This window comes from Erinaceus europaeus, chromosome 1 (assembly GCF_950295315.1).
Source record: "Erinaceus europaeus chromosome 1, mEriEur2.1, whole genome shotgun sequence".
Taxonomy (NCBI): Eukaryota; Metazoa; Chordata; class Mammalia; order Eulipotyphla; family Erinaceidae; genus Erinaceus; species Erinaceus europaeus.
The window spans coordinates 118266162-118285448 of record NC_080162.1 but is presented as its reverse complement, the minus strand read 5'-3'; the positions used below and the strand labels follow the sequence as shown (position 1 = coordinate 118285448).

At 43.2% G+C, this 19287-nt stretch overlaps 1 protein-coding gene across 4 annotated transcripts in view; it reads left to right on the top strand.

Annotated features, from left to right (window-relative positions):
• Positions 1-19287, top strand: part of TATDN1 (TatD DNase domain containing 1) — a 60329-nt gene that overhangs the window by 31391 nt on the left and 9651 nt on the right. For all 4 annotated transcript variants that reach the window (XM_007520788.3, XM_060195195.1, XM_060195189.1 and 1 more), the window contains 3 exons: positions 716-801; positions 886-926; positions 17441-17517. In XM_007520788.3, coding sequence (XP_007520850.2) covers positions 716-801; positions 886-926; positions 17441-17517 — 204 coding nt within the window. The remainder of the gene's footprint in view (positions 1-715; positions 802-885; positions 927-17440; positions 17518-19287) is intronic.

Sequence of the window (19287 nt, the reverse complement as noted above, 5' to 3'; positions counted from 1 at the left end):
CTTCCCTTTTTATGCTCTTATTTAACAGATACACATGGTTTGTTTTTAAGGAAACATGCTTACATTCTGCTCAGTAATAGTAACATTATATTATAGCACCTAAGGAACTCTGAGTAGAAAGCTCTGCCTGGCTTCTCACTGGAATGAACTGACTCTGCTAATGGTGTACAGCCATCTCAGGGCAAGGGACCCAGTAGTGTATTTTCTTCTATCAGTAGGTGTTTCAGGGGAAGGGAGCCCATATTAGCTTCATTTTCTGAACTATAGTTGGAATGCTAGTTACAAGCAATGAATGACTTCTTGGAAATCTGGCACAGTTGATAAATGAACATTTCTAAAAATAATTCTGCATGTCTGAAAAATGAAGTACTCATTTCTAGCAGTCATGTTCCAAAAGCTATTGACTAAGCCTGATGTGTTATGTCTGGATTCACTCTGCTTTTTATATGTCTGTTCAAATTTTTATTTGTATTATTATATTTTACTTATTTTTTGATAGTGACAAGCAGAGAAGGAGTGAAAGAGACCAAAACTTCTTTCAGTGTGGTGGGTGCTGGGCTTGAACCTGGGTTGTATACATGATAAAGCCACACACTATCCATGTGAGCTATTTCACTGGCCCTTTAACCTTCCCTCCCCCCAAAAAAATACATAACTACTTTTCTCATCAAAATTTAACATGAACTGTTTTTTTTTTTTTCTTTGCCCTGTGTAGGTATTTTGAAAAGCAGTTTGAACTGTCAGAAAAAACAAAATTACCAATGTTTCTTCATTGTCGAAACTCACATGATGAATTTTTGGGTGAGTTAGATCTGAAATACTTAAAAATTAAGAATTTTGAAGATATTAAGTTATTTGACACAAGTTCTCTTTTTAAATTTGCAGATATAATGAAAAGAAATAGAGATCGGTATATAGGTGGAGTGGTAAGTAAGTTTTCACAAGTGTCTTGGTTATTAGAGGCTGAACTCTAGTTATGTGTAGGACCTATAGATTTATTGTTGGATCTATGGGCCAAGTGTGGTACAAATATAACTCACACTTTTATTAATGTTACAGTTCAATAAACAAAAATGTCAATGTGCAAGGACTGGAGTTTGAGCCCCCAGTCCCCACCTGTGGGGGGAAGCTTCACCAGCAGTGAAGCAGGTTTGCAGGTGTCTCTTTTTCTCTCACTTCATTTCCCCATCCTCTTTGAATTTCTCTGTCAAATAAATAAAATTTAGAAATACTAAAATGAGTATGAAATTCTGAATTTTGTTCGTAAGAAAATTCTATGAAACTACTCCCACACCTCTCTATAATAGTATATTCTTTGCCTCTGATTAGCTTTTGCTCCTCTTCTCCCCCTCCCCAACTCTGGAGAATGAATTCAGGGCCTTGCACATGCATGATGCTACCACTGAGCAGCCTCTCTGGGCAGATTTTTTTAAAAATGTTTTATATAAGGAAGACATGCCTCAGCACCCTTCATAATCTGTTGAGCTTCCTGGTGCCATCCATAGTGATCTCATATTGTGCCAGAGCTCAAACTTTGTAAGGCTTACTAAGGCAGGTACTCTACCACTTAAGGTACCTGCCAGCACCCTCGCCCCACAACACACACACCAGTCATTCTTTAATTAACTGTTCTTCTGTTTAAGTTATGAGCAAAATACAGACTAATTTTAATGATATTTTGAAATACTTTTAACATTTCCAGCTTACCTTTTTAATTTCTTCTCACCTATATTCATTTACTTTTACTACTCTGATCTAGGGAACAATTCTCCTTTCTGTAATTTGCCTCTGCTCTAAGCAGTTTTCCCGTAATTTTCATCATAATTCTTGAGAATTTTCACATAAATATCTTCCTACTAATTAACTCAGGTATCTGAAGCATCTATGTTTACTAGTAGCTTTTTGGGTCATTGAATTCTTTTGAAAAATCTCTGCAGCTGAGAAGGCCTCTCAGTAGTGGAGAACAGGATTTCTATGCGAGGGTTCCACAGTAACTTTCTGCTTCTCTCTTCATAATGAGTAAAGAGACTGCCTCAGGAAAACACAGAGGTATATAAATTCAGGAGAGACTATGGTCTCACATATAAAGACTATTCGCTGGACATATCCATAAAGTTAGACTGTGCCAACTAAGCAATGAGGAAATAGCACTGAGCTTTTATTATATACCAATATTGTGTTGTATTGACAGTTTAGTAATAGATTTTCTCAAGTTCTTAGCTTTATGTTTCACTTTACCAGTGACATACACTTGCTATATTACTACTGTAAGATTACTGTGCACATTTTATCTATACTTGACTTTCCCAGTAAATATGCTGTAGGAACTGAACTTGGGAATTGAAAATTATTAGTGCTCTTTGATCACTCAGGACATTTATATCTGCAGGTTCTACTTGTCAGCTCAGCCCATTTGCTTTATTTCTAAATAGAAATTTACTTGGATAATTCTACATTTGTTAAAAACAACAGCAACAAATACATCTTAAATGTTTCTTTTATTTCAAAAACAGAGATTGCTAACTTAAGAATAGCTTTTGCTTTTTTTTTTTTTTTTGAAATAGTTTATGAAGAGTCACATTCACTTTGGTGACTGGAGAAATGACTCAGGGTGTGCATGCATAAGCCCACAGTCTGATTCTTATACCACAGATGCTGAGCTGGTGCTCTGGCCTTTCTCCTAAATTAAATAAAATCTTCAAAAACATTACATTGTTTTCAGAGGGCCGGGCAGTGGTGTACCCGATTAACAGCACATAGCACCATGTGCAAGAATCTGGGTTTGAGCCCCCCCTCCCCACATGCACTTTATGAGTGGCAAAGGTCTGCAGGTATCTCTTTCTTCCTCCCTATCTCCCCACCCCTCACAATTTCTCTTTTAAAAAATTGTGTTCATATTAGTGGAGGCTATCTTCTATCCCTAGAAATGGTCCAGGTTTTTCTTTATTGTTGAGAAATGTCCATAGCTCTAGACTTTATAGTAATGTGACATTACTTGTTAAGACAAGGTTATGAGACTGCTGATTGTTTCAACTGCATGAATATATTCAGTGTGAAGACCTGTCCTTTTTTTTTAAAAAAAAAAAAAGTTTTTTTTTAAGATTTTATTTATTTATTAATGAGAAACCTAGGAGGAGAGAGAAAGAACCAGACATCACACTGATACATGTGCTGCCAGGGATTGAACTCAGGACCTCATGCTTGAGAGTCCAATGCTTTATCCACTACACTACCTCTGGGACCACAAGACCTGTGCTTTTATGCACACATTTCTGAAGGAGAAAAGCAACATCTCAGTTCTCATCTCTTGAGCTGATATTATTGACTATATTGCAATATGCATTGTTATAGCAACATTGTCACCAATTTGTGTTGAAACTTTAACTTAAAAAGGTTTGGGGGCTGGTGCACATAAAAGAATTAACAGCAGGGAGCTAGGAACAGCTTTAAATAACACAAGATTTATTAAAGTGAAACAGGTAAAAGGCAAAATAAGCACTTATCAAGGATTAAGAGTGGAAGAGCACATGTGATTTGAACTGACAGGACTCCCATATGTAAGTGAAGTATAAGGAATTTATCCTTAAATTTGAAAGAGTGAGAATAAGGCCAGCACACAAACTTACACAGACAAAGACAAGAGACAAATCCCAGCTAGGAGATCACAGGCCAGCGTGCCAGTATGGCCCCATTGCACTGAGATCTCGAGGTCTAGAACTCGTCTCCCTTTAAAGGGTCTAGGAGTGGAGGCTTTCTAGGGGACTATGTGACATTTCTATAGCTATCTTTAAGGCAAACATTCCAAAAATCATTTGTGGCACCAGGGAGCCAGGGTTACATGACATCAGGAAGCAAGCGTTTTTTACAGAAGCAGAGAGAATGCGGGTTGGTGATAACAAAAGGAAGTTTCAACATATCTTTGACCATGAAACCTTGCTGTTCTGGTTTTGGGATGTAAAGAGGAAATTCCACTACTATCTTATTCTCTGCGAGTTGCTTTTTAATCTCTGAAATCACCTAGCTTTCTATATGGGGGATTTCTAATTGAATCAACTTGGGGGACTTATTCCTTCACATTCCCTCCTCTTCTTGTAACAATGAAGTACATCAGTCGGACTCTTCCTCAGGATGTCTGATTTCTCCTAATAGTATATATTGTTGCTTCATGACCGTTAGCTTTACACTCTCTATCCTCTGGGTTACAAATTTAACCAACCTGTTTAATACACATGGTCCAAAGATTAATAATGCTGTTAGTATACAAATGAGGCCTGTGGTGGCTGTCACAAGACTTGTCAGCCAAGGAGACCAATTAAACATGGACTCATACCAATTCATTCCAGTTTTCCTCTCTTCTTCTCTTTCCTTCAGCCTGTTCCTGAGGTGGGCCATGGTGTCTCTGATTATGCCTCAGTTATTAGCATAGAAACAGCAAGTTTCAGGAAGTCGGGCTATAGCGCAGCAGGTTAATCGCACATGGCGCAAAGCATAAGGACCAGAGGAAGGATCCCGGTTCGAGCCCCACTCCCCACCTGCAGGGGAGTCACTTCACAAGCGGTGAAGCAGGCCTGCAGGTGTCTATATTTCTCTCCCCCTCTCTGTCTTCCCCTCCTCTCTTCATTTCTCTCTGTCCTATCCAACAATGACAATGTCATCAACAACAACAATAACTAAAACAATAAGGGCAACAAAAGGGAAAATAAATAAATACATTTTTTAAAAAAAAGAAAGAAACAGCAAGTTTCTCCTAATGCAGTACACAGTCTGCCTTGTCTTAGAAATAGTCTAGGCCCCTTCTATTCTGTAGGACCACCTCTGCAAGAGAGTTAAGAGATCTTTCTAGTTGTGTTACACCAGTCTCTAAAGATCCCTGGTTTTGGTCAATTAGTTCTCCTAGCTTTCTTGATGTCTGGCTGCTTTGTACATAGGCAGCTACACTCAAACCAATTCCAGTGGCTGCTCCTGCTCTCCCCAGGGCAACTACAATAGGAAGTACTATTGCATCCCACTTGTGCCGCCTATCCTTAATAGATTTATACTTAATCCCAGTTCCTTTTGCCCATCTTCCCCACCATATACATATACTTGAGGTAATATATGAGTGAGTATACAGAGAGTTGACTGTTGGCGATCATTAACAACTGAGGTTATCAAACAGCATAATTCCATTTGTGCAAGCAAACCAAGCTCCCTCAGGAGATACTAATATATGAGGAGTTTCTTCTATCATCAAAGGGTAAATCAAGTCACAAGAGCATACAAATCAGTTTTCTATGAAATAATTTCTGGATATTATGCAGATCCCTCTTCCCTGTAAGTCTCCTAAAGTGAGATGAGGCTGTTGGCCCCACACACAACATCGCCTTGGAACTTCACCTAGGGAATAGTTCTTAATTTGGTCTATACTTTCTCCTATTTTTATACTTGTAGAAAGGTGGCTGAGGACTTACACATAGCCAACAGTCTTTTGCAATCTGAGATGATTTGCTCAACAAGTAGTAGACAGAACTTAACATCTGTAAAACTGATCTATCGGGGGCGGGGGGGCGGGCGGTAGTGCAGTGGGTTAAGCGTACATGGCGCAAAGCGCCAAGGACCAGCGTAACGTTCCCAGTTTGAGCCCCCGGCTCCCCACCTGCAGGGGAGTTGCTTCACAAGTGGTGAAGCTGGTCTGCAGGTGTTTCTCTTTCTCTCCCCCTCTCTGTTTTCCCCTCCTCTCTCCATTTCTCTCTGTCCTATCCAATAACAATAATTAGAAAAAAATGGGGGGGGGGGCAACAAAAAGGGAAAAGTAACCTCCCGGAGCAATGGATTCGTAGTGAAGGTACCGAGCCCCAGCAATAACCCTGGAGGCAAAAAGAAAACAAAAAAACAACTGATCTATTTTATTCCTGTCATCAGGCCTGGTGAACTCCTCCTGGGTTTGTTCAGACTCTGTCCTATCTCTTTCCGCTCCTGTATGCACAGACCCCTGAGCTGTGGGGGTGGAGGATTTAGAAGAGGGTACACTGGGTGATGCCAAATGATGCCTGAAGGTTAAGGTTAAATCTCTTAGAGGTCCAATAGGTTGGGGAACAGATATTGCTCTTCTTAAGGTTAAAGCCATTTCGAGATGGGGGCCCATTTTCATCATCATGAAACCCCATGTTTTTCCTTTATCCCAGTAATCTTCGCTCTATGTATCCTTATTCACCTATATCTCAACCAGGTTGTAGGCATGGAAGGCACTGTCTGGTTTTCTTATAATTTGCCTGGTATAGATATGTTCATCTGAATGTTTCCAGTGAGCCTCTGTTGCACACTCATAACTATTACATTGGAAGTTCATATCTGTTACACAAGATTCAGGACCCTCGTAAGGGCAGGCATATATGGCAAATGCCATCTTTCTTTCTTGCCCCAACACCCCACATCCTAAGCCAAAGAGAGGGGCATCAACTTTGGGATCTGCCTTTTCTAAGGATTCTATAATTTCACCCTTTCTATTTGTCCTCTTTTGAATTTCATCTACAATGACACAAAGATCAAATTTAAGAATGGGGTAATCGGTGGTAGTTACCATACTCATGAGTATGGGGTCACCAGTCAGCCAATGTGCACTCCAAGTCCAAGTCCAAGTCGGCATATGAGGTGATCCCTCCAACTTCTTCAGTGCTACAGTGAGGTAGATTACCAGAATTATCATCCGGGGTGGAGTCAGGTGGAGTTATCATTCGTCATGAACTTAAGCTTCAAGGGTCATTGCTGATCTTTTCCACTCTCCAACACTTCTTTTCTGGTGGAAAACATTTTTCAGATGTGTCCAATGGATCTACGGACTGAGCCCAGAGACCTTGGCCACTGTGGGGGTAGACAAAACAACAACATAAGGACCCTTCCATCAAGGCTCCAAATTGTGTGTCCCATGTCTTTTTACCAGAACCCATTCTCCTGGTGAAACAGCTGGTAGCACTTGCTGGGCAGAGACCGAATCTTCCCCCAGGGCTTGCTTCATAGTTTTCGTTTTCCTGTAATATAGGCTGTAAGCTCTGCAAAGACTTAGTAACAGTAGTGGTATTAGAGACAAGAGTATTGGGGATTATGACAGGCCTCAGAGGCGGCTGTCAGCCAAAAACAATTTCAAATGGAGACAACTTATTTACGAATGGAGAATAGTGCACTCTCAGGAGAAGCAGAGGTAGGAGCAACACCCATCCCCTGCCAGTTTCTAGGGTTAATTTAGTTAAAGTCTCCTTGAGGGTCTGATTCATCCTCTTGTACCTGTCTGGAGCTTTGGGGTCTATATGCACAATGTAACTTCCAATCTGTCCCCATTGCTCAAGCAACCAGCTGAGATGCAGTGGTGGCAAAGGCCAGTTGGTTATCAGAGCCTGTAGTAAGAGGCATCCCCCATCTGGGTACAATTTCATCAAGAATTTTCTTGCTCACCATCCTTGCCCCCCTCAGACCTGGCTGGATATGCCTCTACCCATCCTGAGAAAGTGTCCACAAAAACCAGCAAATATTTATATCCCTGACTTCCTGACTTGACTTCAGTAAAATCTACTTCCCAATGTCTCCCTACCTGATTTCCCTGGTCTCTGGTCCCAAGTCCCGGTCCTCCACCTGCCCTTGCATTGACTAATTGACATGCCTTGTACCTTTCTACCTCTGCCCTTGCCCACTTGGAGAATTCAGGTATAATAAAGTACCTTCCTAACAAATCAACTATCTTCCTAGCCCCCAAGTGGGTTCCTTGGTGAGTGTCCTTAAGCAGTTCCTATCCTATCAAGGATAGAGATACATCCTTCCCTCTTTGTCCTTCTGCCATCCCTCTGTTTTATCCCACCCAGAGTCTCTACCAGTGTCATCTTCCTCCTTACTGTGTCCAGGGTCCTTCAGCAGCAGCAGGTTTGGTAAGGTTAATGCTAATGTCAGTTCAGTTCCTTGAACAGCTGCACGGGCTGCTTCATCCACTTTTCTGTTTCCTCTGGCTCCCTTTGAATCTCCTTTTTGGTGTCCTGGGCAGTGTATCATGGCTACTTTCTTTGGTGTCTATATGGCTTCCAGGAGGCTTGATATCTGGTCTTTGTGCTATATTTCTTTCCCATAGAAGTTAGGAACCCCCTTTCCTTGTATAGAGCCCTGTGCACATGAACTGTAGCAAAGGCATAACTGCTATCAGTGTAAATGTTGGCACGCTTTCCCTTAGCTAGTTTCAAGGCTCTTGTCAGAGCAATGAGTTCAGCCTTCTGTGCCGAAGTGCCTTGGGGCGGGCTTACACTCCAGAGGACTTAATTCAGTGTATGTACCATGGCTCTAGCCACCCTCGTGCCATCTTTCACACAGCTGCTCCTGTCCGTAAACATTTCCAGGTCTGGACTGGGCAGGGAACATCAGTCAAATCTGGTCTGGTGCTGAAAGTCTGTAGAGTTACTTCCCTGCAACCATGCTCCAGAGGAGTTTCCAAATCCACATCTGGTAGCAGCATAGCTGGATTTAGGCTGCCCTGAACCTCACTCAGGGGTGGTCTAGGAGCAAAGCTTGGTAATGGGTGAGTTGGGTATTGGACATACACTGATGTGGAGGCTCTCTCAGGAGTCTCTCCCAGGCATGTGCAGTTACTACAGTCAGCTCCTATCCCAACAACAGTTTGTCTGCTTCCTTTACCAGCTGTGCCCCTGCTGCAATTGTTCTTAAGCACCCTGGCCACCCAGTGGCTACAGGATCCAGCTTTTTAGATAAATAGACGATGGGATGGTGCCAAGACCCAAGTTTTTGGGTCAGCAACCCCCGACTTATGCCTTTTCACTCATCCACATACAGTCTGAAAGGTTTGCTGATATCTGGGATGGCCAAAGTGGGAGCAGACAAAAGGGCAGTCATCGGGGCTTTTACAGCCTCCAAAGCCTTAGGGGTCAGCTTCCAGTCTTTTGTTTCCCCCTTCAGAATCTCAAACAGATTTTGCCAACTCTGTGAAGCTGGGAATCCACAAGCAACAATAGCCTACTGCCCCCTGGAATTCATGCACTTGCCATCGTAATTTTGGGGTTGGGATCTATTGGATACCCTGAATGTGGGCTTCAGACAGCTTCTGCTGGCCTCCTGACAATCGATAGCCCAAATAGGTTACTATTTGGCACTGTTGGGCTTTCTTCACCAAGACTCAGTAGCCCTTCTCACCCAGATGCTGGAGCAGGTCCCAAGTGACTTGTTTGCAGGTGGTTGCATCCAGGCATCCCAAAAAGTAGATCGTCCACGTACTGCAGAAGTTGAGAGTTGGGGTGTTCCCCTCGAAAAGACTCCCCACCCAAAGTTGGGGGGAGTTCTTAAATCCCTGAGGGAGGTGAGTCCAGGTCAGTTGGGTGGTGTGACCAGAACTAGGGTCTGTCCATTGGAAAGCAAACAGTGGTTGACTCACAGGAGCCAAAGGTATACAGAAGAAAGCATCTTTTAAATCAAGTACAGCGAATACCTTCAGATCAGGTGAGAGTAGGCTTAAGAGGGTATATGGGTTAGGCACCATGGGGTGAATTGTCTACCTGCTTGTCTACCTCTCTCAAGTCTTACACTGGTCTGTAGTCCTGGGTTTCTGGATCAATATCCCAGCATCCAGTAACCTCTGAATATGCTTGGCTATTCCTTCCTGTGCAGCTCTGGGAAGAGGGTACTGGCATACTGCAATTGGAGATGTCCCATTTAGGATAGAAGTCACTATTGGGATTAAATGCTTAGCCAGTCCAGGCAGGTTTGATTCTGCCCAAACCTCAGGAATCAGTTCTTTCAGTTCTGCTAAATACTTATCTCCCTTTGGGCAGGGACTCTCTCCTACAGTAAGAATATAATCATCTTCTAATGGTACTGTCAAGGCTATCATCTTTGGGTCCCTAAAAGTGACTTGGGACCTCTTCCTCAAAAGAAATAGTGGCCCTAAGCTTATGTAGTAAATCTCTTCCTAGCAGAGGGTAGGGACATTCTGGCATCAAAAGAAATGAATGAGTAACCATTCCCTCAGCTAGGTTTACAGTCCTCTTTGTAGTGTACTTATAAGTGGAAACATCCCCCATGACCCCTTTGATTCTGGCTGTCTGATTTGAAACAGGTCTGACTGGTTCCTTGGGGACGGATTTTGCAGCACCAGTGTAAACCAAGAAGTAAACGATTTGTCCCCTGATGGCTGCCTTTATCCTGGGTTCCTTAGGGAACCTGGAACCCTGGCCCCATCAATCTATGTCTAATTCTAATACTTGGGGATACTCCTCCCCTCCTTTTTTTCCTTTCCTCAGTTCAGGGCTTTCTCTCTTCCAGTGTCCCCACTTCTTACAATACAGACATTGATTCTTCCCTACTTTGGGTCTATCTCCCCGGTCCCCTTTCTTTTTCTGACTTTCCCTTCCCCTCTGGGCTCCGCCCCTGCTGGTACTCATGTGGGGGACCTCACAGCAGAAGTAAGCCTTATTACTGGCCTCTCGTGTTAACTCTAGTGGCTAACAACAGGAAAAGACCAGGAGACCATTTTAGTCACAAATGATCTATCTATTGTACAGAAGGCAGGGTTTAAATAGCAAAAGGGAACAAAGGACATTTTTCACATGTGCCGGTAAGGGTGGGCTTTGGAAGGTCAGAACCCCCATGGTGAAGCTTCTAAGGAATTAATAGGGGTAGAGGGGAGAGTTTTGGAATGAAGGACATGTTAATTACCTCAACAAGGGAGAAGTAGACAAAGAGGAGCCTCAAAGGAAGATAGAGGAGTTAGATCAAAGTGGAGGAGGGGTTTAAGGAAATAGGAAGGATGAGCCTTTCAATCAAGGCAGAATGGTGCTATGTGGAGTATGTGTGATCACAGCAGGTGAACTTTAAGCAGGCAAACCATTTGGTTTATAACAAGGAAATGAGTTAAGTGCTATAGGTGTAGCTTCCTGTGATGCTTGGGAGACTGACAAGGGGAAACTAAGTCAGGAAAGCTTTTCCCTCCATGCTTGACCCCTGGAAGGGAGAGGCTGACAGGTGGGTTATCTTTTCAGACCTCCATCTTTATGATGGGAGTTCCCCTATGCTCTTATCATGCTTTCACAATTAACCCCACACACCCCGACCTTCTTTTCTTTCAAAGTTCAATGCCAACACACTTGGTAACTTCTTAGTCTACCTATCTTCAAATGAGTCTTTATTCATTAAAAACTCTGTGCAATCTCTACTAATTCAATTGTTTTCCTTCAAATCTATCTGTCTTCTATAACTTTCTCCTAATATCTGAGTCAGATTGATCAACAAAGGCCAGATTCAATGCCCTTCTATTCTCAGGGGCTTCTGGGTTAATGGGAGTATATATATGGTAAGCCTCCATGAGACATTCTAAAAATGCTGAGGGACTCTCATTAGATCCCTGCACAACTTCTTACTTTGGATAAATTTGTGGGGCATTGCACTGCCCCTCAGAGACCCCCTAAAATAAACTGGCAGTATGTCTGAACTTGCTTCCTACCGTCTGGTGTGTTTGGGTCCCAATCGAGCTGAGTAGAAGGGAACCAAAGGTTGTGTGTGTGCTCATCAGTGGCCGGTAGTCCATCTGGTCTTCAGACTTCTTTAAGGGCTTCCTGGTGGATGTGGTCTCATTCCTCGGTTGTGAAGAGAACCTATAAGAGCTTCTGGCCATCTGTCCATGTTGGCTGGTGGGTGCAAAAGATAGATTCCAACAGGGTGATTAGTTTCTAAGGGTCTTCTGAGAAAGGGAGATTCTGGTGTTTCCAATTGTAGAGGTCAGAGGTAGAGAAAGGCTGATAGACAAAAACCGTTGCTTGCTGATTCCCATAGGGCAGGATCTACCTACCTGAGTGGCAGAATAGGCTCAGCAGATTCTGCCCTAGGGGCCATCCACTTCTCCTGAGAGGGAGGGAAATTATACTGACAACCTCCCCGAGTGTGAAAAGGAGATAGGAAAGGGGCCTCTGGTCCAGCCGGAGGGGCAGACAGCAGAGGAGGGGGAGGTGGCAGAAAGTCATCTAAGACATTAGGTTCCTACCCCTGCAATATAGACTTGGGGTCCGGGTACAAATTCTTCCTAGGAGGACCGGGTGACTGTGTCCAGTGGGGTTGTTGCTGCCTTTCCTGGGATGGTTTTCCGGGAACTTCCTGACACAGATATGGCCCATCTATGGGTAGGCGGGTGAGAAGGATCTCAAGGGTAGGAAAGGTGGACGTGATTCTACTATATCTGTCCAGATTACTATATAGGGTATCTGGTCTGGGTGTCCAGCCTTTCCCTTCTATTCTCCAAACACAACCTGCTTTACCTGATAACACAAATTCAAATCTGCACTACCCTGGCCATTTTAATTCACACAGAGCTCTTAAGACAATACGATTCACATTCACTCCAAGGCTACTTCCCCACTTCTCAAACGCTGTCCAGTGTGTCATAATGCTTCCAGAACCGTCTCTACCTTAGTCTGGTTGTTTCCTATCTTTATTATCTTTCAAAAACTGCCTGTGATTTGGATAGGTCCCTAGGCCTAAGACCAGTCCAGCTGGTTTCAGCAAAATGAGTGGGAAGACGCTTACGCCCTCTACCTTCCTCCAAGGGAAGTCTAAGAGGGCCAGGGGTTGTCATGGGCGTCTCCAGACACCCTGCCTTTTGAGAACCTCTGCTGTGTCCCATGTTCTCAAGGAAAGACCAACCACTCTCTCTCTCTGAGAGAGAGTCAGAGTTCTCTGGACCCTTCCAAAGGGTCACACAAAAATTCAGTCACCCAAAAACACTCACCCAAAGTTCTACACAATTGGCCTGTCAATGCAAGATGGTCAGAGAGAGTCACTCATGAGAAGAACGTCACTTACAGGGTTGGCTGGTGCAGGAACCTGCAGGCCGAGATAGAATGCAACTAAGAGGCAGGTACTGGGCTAGCATGGGGGGGCCTCTTCCCCAGGCACGTGCTCTCTGGGTTGGAGAGAACTCGACCAGACTCAGCCTAGGCTGCTACTCACTCAGCGATGCAGGAGACGTGGTAATGCAAAAGGATCTATTGATCAGAGAGCTGATGCTTTCATAGGATAAAACCAGAAGTGGCAAGTGGGAAACGTTAAATGGCTACGAAAGGGGGTGGAGAAAGGCAAAAGCACGCTGGGAAGGTGGAAGCTTCCTTAGCAGCTGTTGCCAGGATTTGAACCAGTGGGATTAATGTTACCCTACAGGCAGGGCGTGTCTCAAGGTAGAAAGAAGGTAGATCATTGGCACTGGGGGGCTGGCTTAATGCCAGACAGGCAGGCACACCAGAACAGGTAGAACACAGAACCCGTCTTCCGGGGGAGTTAGCTGAGCCTACGACACAAGCCCAAAGGAGGATGAAAAACTAGGAGGCTCATATAGGACAGATTTCAGAAATGGATCAGCATCAGGGGGACATTCCCACTGGCATGACATCAGTGGGTGTTGGTATGCATGAGACCCCTTCTGTTTCATTTGGTTTAAATCCTCCCTGCTTAACACTATTTTATTTACATAACCGCTGTTAACAAGCACCTCCCTCCAGGGCATTGGTTCAATCCCCAGTTTCATGATATGTTTTTGCTCCACCCCCCTCCTTGTCACACCCTGATCCCTTCTTTATCACACCCTGATTTTCACCAGTCACTTTTCTCTCCATCCTCTCTATGTCACATCCTGTTTCCACCTTACTTGGCAAGTATATATAAAGACAGCATTGTGAGTTTTACTGTACTTTACCTTTAGTTTAGCTCAGCTCGGCTTAGATTGTGCTGCGTCCTGCATGAATAAAGAGATACTGTCTACAGCTCAACTATGAGTCCCTGGTCGTCTGTTACCTGCCCGTGAAGCCAGCCCGGCGAAAACAACATAACCCGTCGAAAACGACATATGGTGCCTGAACAGGGACTGAAATAAGCCCTGAAACATGGACCGGCATCAACGTGGGACCCTACCCATCCATCGTCCAGATAAGTAAACTTGGCTACCCATCCACCATGGGTTGCCTTTCTACTTATGAAGAGGTTTGCCAAAGCCTCTACTGTTTCATCATGAGACAGTTAGTCTGTCTCTGGAACATTTTACTCTGGGCCACATTTCGGTTCCCTGACCGGGAACTTTGGTTTCTTATGACTGGGATCATAGAGCTTGGGAGATGCACGGAGATTTCTCCTTGGACTTTCTGGATTCCCTCTCTCATGTTTCCCGAGGAAAAGGACTACATTTTGCTCCGGGCCACAGTTTGGTTCTTTATGACTGTGATCGTAGACCTTGGGATATGCATGGGGATTTCCCCTGGGACTTTCTGGACTTCTCGAATGTTTCCCATGGAGAAGGACTACTCTAATTTGAAGAACATTCTCGAGTACCCTGGCAGTTCCCAAGTATGGAGACATGTGGTTAGTTCTACTCTCCTGATTGGATTCTTTCTTTGATGGGAAGACGCTTTTAAAAATGGGTGCCTGAAGCAATCCAGCAGGAACAGTCCGAAGCACCCTAAATGGAATTTCGAGGAGCTTTTTGAACTAGGACGCCCTCCGGGGATTCTTAATCCTACATGGTGAGATCTTGATAATCTGGTTCAAGCTGCGTTTCATAAGAGAATGATTTGAATGACTGAATTTTTGTTTGACATTGACTTAAAAAAAAAATGCTGGACGCAGCCATGATTTCTAGAGACATCCAGAAACAATCCAAAAAGTTGTTTTTTCCCTCCTTTGATTTCTCTTTTACGTCTTGACATGAATCTGAAACATTTAATCCTGAAAACTGTATGAGTTATGGGTGGGGCAGATAGTGCAATGATTATGTTAATTATTCTCATGCCTAAGGCTTTTAACCGTGGTTCTTCTGTTTACCTTTCCACATTTTATTGAGTTTAAAGTGTTTTAACAACCTTGAAATGATACTAGAAAGGACTTCCAATTATAATGGAGTTATCAATGATAGTAAACTTCTAATCTGCTACAAGTTTTGTTTGACAAGTAAGTGAATTTCAGCTGTCAAGTCTTCACATGAAAAAGCATCTACTCAAATGGAATTCCTGGAAATCCATTTGGACCCCTGTTCTCTGACATTGCCCCCGGAAACCAATAATGTGACCTGGCACGACCTGAGAAACAGATTCACAGACTCGAAAGCTCACTCTCTACAGAAAAGCAGAATTCTGGTGGCCAACATTCCCCATCGAGACAGACGTACAGCATTTCATCCTCTGACATTTTCTTCTGTGGTCAGCTACTTTGGACTGACACCTCCATCGGACTTACTGGTACACGCTGCTGTGTTTCTCAAAGACTAACTTCAGCCAATTGCCTTGAGACTTTATAGACCATGTTCCCTCGCCTGCAGGCTCTGTCCCAGAGGCAGAAAACTCCCCCTCCTTATTAGGTTATGCCCACAGAGGCATGAAGCGCCCCAAGAGGCAAGAGATGCCCACAGAGGCAGGAAACGCCCTTTGAGGCAAGAGATGCCCCCAGAGGCATGAAGCGTTCCCAGAGGCAAGAAATGCCCTTTCGCCTGCTAGGCCTTGCCCTTTGAGACAAGAAAAGCTCCCCTTGGCATCACACTGGTTATTGCTGTTCGCCTATTTTGTTTTCCATGTCTTATGCCAGTTCTTTTGAAAACGCCTGTACGATATACGTTTCTGTTCACCCCACAATGGCCATTAGTTAAAAAGAAAGGGGGAATTGTTGGTATGCATGAGACCCCTTCTGTTTCATTTGGTTTAAATCCTCCCTGCTTAACACTATTTTATTTACATAACCGCTGTTAACAAGCACCTCCCTCCAGGGCATTGGTTCAATCCCCAGTTTCATGATATGTTTTTGCTCCACCCCCCTCCTTGTCACACCCTGATCCCTTCTTTATCACACCCTGATTTTCACCAGTCACTTTTCTCTCCATCCTCTCTATGTCACATCCTGTTTCCACCTTACTTGGCAAGTATATATAAAGACAGCATTGTGAGTTTTACTGTACTTTACCTTTAGTTTAGCTCAGCTCGGCTTAGATTGTGCTGCATCCTGCATGAATAAAGAGATACTGCCTACAGCTCAACTATGAGTCCCTGGTCGTCTGTTACCTGCCCGTGAAGCCAGCCCGGCGAAAACGACAAGTGGGGGGATTCCCCTGATCTCTACCGTAAACCTGCCCCTCGAATTCAAGAGGTCTGGCAGCCGCTCTGTTAGCTCTTACTGGCTGTCGGGGTAACCAGTTTGAGATAGTTTTGGGGGCTCTACAGATTTTTCCTACACCCTATTGGGCTTTCAGGAGACTGGAAGAGGACCTGGAGACCTTTGGGTCATGCCAGGACTCCCATATATAAGTGAAGTATAAGGAATTTATTCTTAAGTTTGAAAGAGTGAGAATAAGGCCAGCACACAAACTTACACAGACAAAGACAAGAGACAAATCCCAGCTAGGAGATCACAGGCCAGCGTGCCAGTATGGCCCCATTGCACTGAGATCTCGAGGTCTAGAACTCGTCTCCCTTTGAAGGGTCTAGGAGTGGAGGCTTTCTAGGGGACTATGTGACATTTCTATAGCTATCTTTAAGGCAAACATTCCAAAAATCATTTGTGGCACCAGGGAGCCAGGGTTACATGACATCAGGAAGCAAGCGTTTTTTACAGAAGCAGAGAGAATGCGGGTTAGTGATAACAAAAGGAAGTTTCAACATATCTTTGACCATGAAACCTTGCTGTTCTGGTTTTGGGATGTAAAGGAGAAATTCCACTACTATCTTATTCTCTGCGAGTTGCTTTTTAATCTCTGAAATCACCTAGCTTTCTATATGGGTGATTTCTAATTGAATCAACTTGGGAGACTTTTTCCTTAACAAAAGTATGCTAGGTCCATAAAGTCTGAGTGTAGTTATCAAAAGTTTAGTCCCATAAGAGAAACAATTATCAGCTCTGGTAAAGGTTGCTCGTGGCTGTAGAGGGGTCTGAAAGTTTACCAGATAGCAAAGTCACACGTGCTCAGTTCCCAGGAGAAGTAGCCATGGTGGATACCTGGAGCATCTCTGCCAAGATGCTTCTGACCAGGAGAAGCAGCAGCAGCCAAAGAGAGTGGGCTGCTCCAAGTCCAGGTGTTTATATATTCCCTTCTGTGTCCCTGCCTCAGGCTGACATCATTCGTATGCTAATATTCCCAAACTCCTGTTGGAGTCACAACAATTTATAGTTCTTAAAACTCACCTCTTAAAAAGTTGTTTCTCAGGAGGCCAGATGATGATGCATCTGGTAGAGTGTGGATGTTACAGTGTGCAAGGACCTGCAGGTGGGGAAGCTTTGCAAGTGGTGAAGCAGTGCTGTCTCCCTCTCCCCTGTTTGTCTCTGTCAAAAATTAAAAAGTTGTTTTTCTCTTCAGAAGTAAAGTATCCCCTGCCAGAAAAACTGATCGAGACTATATATATATATATATAGTTTTAAGTGAGTAACTTCTACAGCAATAAATTTATACCTATGTTCCCAGGTGCATTCATTTGATGGCACAAAGGAAGCAGCAGCTGCTTTAATTGACTTGGATCTCTATATAGGATTCAATGGTTGGTAGGTTCTTGTTTGTTTGTTTGTTTGTTTATAGTCACATATTAAGCAAATACCTCCAGTTGTTTTATAGTGAATGGCTGCTAAGATTGAAAATTTTAACCAAAGTCTGTATTTTAATCATGGCAAGAGCACTTCAGTAATTATATAAGAATTTAAGAATACATTATAAGTTAAGGCTAGGAACTTATAAAATACTAAAACATTTCAGTAATGGGAAAAAATTGTGTGTTGAGATCAGTTTGCTTGCTCACCTAGCAAGTTATTCTCAGTTCATCTTATACCTTCAAAACACATTTTGAACAGTTTGTATATACTTACAGGTTGGTATTTGACCTGAGGATAGGTCATATTATGATATAATCATTTTATATATATCTGCAGCTTAAAAAACTGACAAGTTGAGAAATAGGTACAAGGTAACTCCAAGTGTGAGTACCTGTGTTCTCTGACTCCTCTCTTAGTGACCTGTTGTTAGGAGCACACTTAACCTCATGTACCCAGTACACCTTGGTCCCTGGGTTCATTTTCTTCCAATTTGGTGAGATTTTAACTGTTATTTTTACAGAAGGGTAATATATCTCATTAAAGATTTCTTTCCCCTCTTATTATTTTTTTTTTTTTTTTTTTTTGCCTCTAGGGTTATTGCTGGGGCTCGGTGCCTGCACTACAAATCCACTGCTCCTGGAGGCTATTTTTTTTGCCCTTGTTTTTTTAATCATTGTGCTTATTATTATTATTGATGTCGTTGTTGTTGGGTAAGATAGAGAGAAATGGAGAGGAGAAGACAGAGGGGGAGAGAAAGATAGATACCTACAGACCTGTTTCACTATGAAGCAACCCCCCTGCAGGTGGGGAGCCGGGGGCTCCAACTGGGATCCTTACGCCAGTCCTTGTGCTTCACGCCATGTGTGCTTAACCTTCTGCGCTACTGCCCGGACCCTCCCCTCTTCATTTTTTTTAATTCCTTGAACTTGTGAGTCTTTGAGGTTTGGTAATTTAAGCTATTATTCAATCCTTTCCATCGTCTTTTAAAAGGGGAAGGAAACTTCAAACTCAGCTGCAAAATCATGCTTATTCTTTCTTTAATGGGAAATCTTACTAAATAAATATACCTAATAACTTTAAAAATACTTTTTCTGGTAGTTAAATAATTTTGTATCTATATCAATTTTATAAGCATAAGTAAATTTTAAAAAAGTCAGACATGTGAATGAAATAGAAATACAAGAAGAATTTGCAACTGGGGTAGTGGGTAGTAAGCTCAACTGGTGGAATATTAGACTTGCATACTTAAAGTTTACGGTTCCATCCCCAGTACATGTACCAGAGTGGTACTCTGGCTTCTCTATCTTGCTGTCTTATGTGATGCTTTGTCTCAGATATCATACATAAAATCTAAAAATATGTGAAGAATTTTATGAAACATTTTAAGTTCATTATTCATGTCAAGTATATTCAGTATAGCTTATAAAACAAGTTGGGGGCCACTCAGTAGTGCACTGGGTTAATAAGCACATATAGTGCGAAGCAAAAGGACCAGCCCAAGGCCTGTTTTGGGTCAGGGGCAGGGGTCGTTTCACAAGCGGTCAAACAGGTCTGCTGGTGTCTCTTTCTCTTTCCCTGTCCTCCCCTACTCTCTCATTTTCTCTCTGTTCTATCCAACAACAGCAGCAAAAACAACAATGGAAAAAAGATTGCTGCCAGGAGCGGTGGATTCATAGTGCAGGCACCAAGCCCCAAGGCAACGGCAACAACAACAACAACCAAGTC